Genomic DNA, 3432 nt, shown 5'->3' with positions numbered 1-3432 from the left:
TGCTCCAAATACCACCCCTTTCATGTGAACGCGCACCTAACTAGATAGGACACGGCTGGCTTGAGCGATCCACTTGATAACCAGCGTCGTAGTACAGTTTAGCGAGAGCGCGTATGTTTTGGATTAAGCCAACCGGCTAACTCAAACATATCCAGGTTAGGTTGAACCAGGTTCGCAGTATAGGCCCCTGGTGCCGTAACTACTGACCACATGTGATAATTGAATGATATACAACTGTGTGTGGTTAAAACAAATAAGTATAATACCAGAAATAATAAGCAACGGCAAAAATGTAATAGTACATCAATATTATATACGATATTTTTTTAAAAGGTGTAGACATATTTCCTTTGATTAACCCCTGGAGCGACCGGTGTGAATATGTAACTTTCATGAAAATAAAGGTTATAAAAAAGGAGTTCAGTTCACACACATATACAAGTGTACATCTGTGTCTTTATTGTTGTCAAAGGCACGTTAACAAAACAGGTGAACACGTAACATCTCAGTTGCTAAGGACAAGTTGTGCGAGATGCACAAACTGAGGGAAGAGTTGTTGAACACCTCCCATCATTCCACATCCCTGACCAGTTGTTGTGTACACAGTCTTCACCTCTTAGGTTGTTTGGTTCTCCTTTATTCCAAAAGAAAAACTTGGCTACACACCCATCAGACCACATCCAACTTCCTTCTTTGTGGATGTCACTGAGTCCGATCCATGTTGGTCCCTGAGCAAGGTCAAAGTTTTTGATCAGGAGTTTGACAAAATCCTCTTCTCGTTTACTGTGGATAGACACTAGGTTGCCTCCCTGGGACAGACAGTGGAGCTCTGCATCAGCCCAGGTCATCTTTGTGGCGATGTACTTGTAGCAGCGGCCGTTGAAGGAGAACCAGAATGAGGGACAGCTGCTACGCTCAAGCACCATTTCAGGGTCATCTGAAGAAGACACAGCACCCAGAGCCAGGCCCAACAGGAAGAGGAAAACCAGCATGATGATGATGATGATGTCTCCGTCTCCGTCTCCGTCTGTTGAAGTTGCACTGAACCGTTGATGGCGATTGTGAAGCTTCAAGTGACAGGCTGCTTCTTTATATATGTGTGGGAATGTGACGTCATTGTCACGTGACGTGATCACATGACCGGTGATCGGTAAAATGCAAATTATAAAAGTTTTGCCGGCAGTTTCAGATAACCTTTCTCTTGGCTGGATGCTCACCGTTATCTCCCTCAAGGTAGGACTCGCGGTTTTAAGGTGGTTTTATGGTCTTTTAAATTAACCTATGGAAGTGTCTCAGTTAAGTTTGGATTGTATTAGGGCGAGGGCAAGATACGTTATGTGTTTTAATATGTTGTTTCAGTAAACGTTTTAATCGGTTTTTTTTTTATCGAGTGTAGAAGTGCTCATAACCAGCAAAGCAACCCGGGATACTGGCAATGGACGTTTGTTAACTTTATTATAGCTTTTATTATTATTATTTATAACATCTGTTTTTGTGTTTAATCCATAGAGCTGAGCAGAACCGGGGTTTGCCGAGGTCAAGCTTGTGACATTAAGGCGTGCTGCTGGAGGTGCAGGGTCGCCAGCAGCACCATCGGCTGTAGTTCTTTCAGCGCTATTTCGTTTTAATCAGGGCTGCCAACACTCACGCATTGAGCGTGAGAGTCACGCAATTAACCCATATCTCACGCACTCACGTCACACATGCCATTCCTCACGCTAAGGTTTCATCCAAAATAAATGTATATAAATATAAAAATAAAGTGAAGGAACAGCAAACCGAGCGTCTATGAAATGAGACGGTCTTCTGGCTTAGTTCAGTAAAGTTGGAACGATATTGGGAGATTCGGATTTCATGGATTAAAAACTCATGAACAAAACGTTTGAGGAACCTTTGAGGAACTCCTGAACCCGACAACTCCGCCCTCTATGTTAGAGGCAGAGCTGGAGTATGACGGGGGATCAACGCCAATCTCCCGGGGGGAGGTCACTGAGGTCGTCAAACAACTCCACAGTGGCAAAGCCCCGGGGGTGGATGAGATCCGCCCGGAAATGCTGAAGGCTCTGGGTGTTGAGGGACTGTCATGGTTGACACGTCTCATCAACGTTGCGTGGAAGTCGGAAACGGTACCGAAGGAGTGGCAGACCGGGGTGGTGGTCCCCCTTTTCAAAAAGGGGGATCAGAGGGTGTGTGCCAATTACAGAGGCATCACACTACTCAGCCTCCCCGGGAAAGTTTACTCCAAGGCTGCGGGAGTATGGGGTGAGGGGGTCTCTACTCAGGGCCATCCAATCTCTGTACTCCCAAAGCGAGAGCTGTGTCCGGGTCCTCGGCAGTAAGTCGGACCCATTTCCGGTGAGGGTTGGCCTCCGCCAGGGCTGCGCTTTGTCACCAATCCTGTTTGTAATATACATGGATCGGATTTCGAGGCGTAGTCGTGGGGGGGGGGTCTGCAGTTCGGTGGACTAAGGATTGCACCACTGCTTTTTGCAGATGATGTGGTTCTGATGGCTTCAGCACTCACTGGATCGGTTCGCAACCGAGTGTGAAGCGGCTGGGATGAGGATCAGCACCTCCAAATCTGAGGCCATGGTTCTCAGCAGGAAACCGATGGACTGTCCACTCCAAGTAGGGAATGAGTCCTTACCCCAAGTGAAGGAGTTCAAGTATCTCGGGGTCTTGTTCTCGAGTGAGGGATCAATGGAGCGTGAGATGGGCCGGAGAATCGGAGCAGCGGGAGCGGTATTGCAGTCGCTTTACCGCACCGTTGTGACGAAAAGGGAGCTGAGCCGGAAGGCAAAGCTCTCTGTCTACCGGGCCATTTTCGTTCCTACCCTCACTTATGGTCATGAAGGATGGGTCATGACCGAAAGAACGAGATCGCGGATACAAGCGGCCGAGATGGGTTTCCTCCGCCGGGTGGCTGGTGTCTCCCTTAGAGATAAGGTGAGAAGTTCGGTCATCAGGGAGGGACTCGGAGTTGAGCCGCTCCTCCTTCGCGTCGAAAGAAGCCAGTTGAGGTGGTTCGGGCACCTAGTTAGGATGCCACCTGGGCGCCTCCCTAGGGAGGTGTTCCAGGCACGTCCAGCTGGGAAGAGACCAAGGGGTAGACCTAGGACCAGGTGGAGGGATTATATCTCTTCGCTGGCCTGGGAGCGCCTTGGGATCCCCCAGTCAGAGCTGGTTGATGTCGCCAGGGAAAAGAAAGTTTGGGGCTCTCTGCTGGAACTGCTACCCCCGCGACCCGACCACGGATAAGCGGGAGAAGATGGATGGATGGATGGATGAACAAAACGTTATTCAGACACAAATGACGTTTCCTAAGTACCGTGGTAAGGAGGACAACGAACTGCAATCACATTTTGATAAAAAAAAAGCCAATACGCGCCGTCCTCCGAGCTGGACACATGACATTGGTCTCTATCTGCAGCC

The 3432-nt window shown here is 48.7% G+C and overlaps 1 protein-coding gene across 1 annotated transcript; it reads right to left on the bottom strand.

Annotated features, from left to right (window-relative positions):
* Positions 1–436: 436 nt before the first annotated feature.
* On the bottom strand, positions 437–1023 carry LOC117447204 (lactose-binding lectin l-2-like). Its single transcript, XM_034083877.1, has one exon. It carries the CDS (start codon positions 990–992, stop codon positions 513–515), a length of 480 nt encoding a protein of 159 aa, XP_033939768.1. The 5' UTR covers positions 993–1023; the 3' UTR covers positions 437–512.
* Positions 1024–3432: the final 2409 nt, after the last annotated feature.

This window comes from Pseudochaenichthys georgianus, chromosome 5 (genome assembly GCF_902827115.2).
Source record: "Pseudochaenichthys georgianus chromosome 5, fPseGeo1.2, whole genome shotgun sequence".
Classification (NCBI taxonomy): Eukaryota; Metazoa; Chordata; class Actinopteri; order Perciformes; family Channichthyidae; genus Pseudochaenichthys; species Pseudochaenichthys georgianus.
The sequence above is the reverse complement of the archived record's forward strand: the minus strand, read 5'-3'. Positions and strand labels throughout refer to the sequence as shown.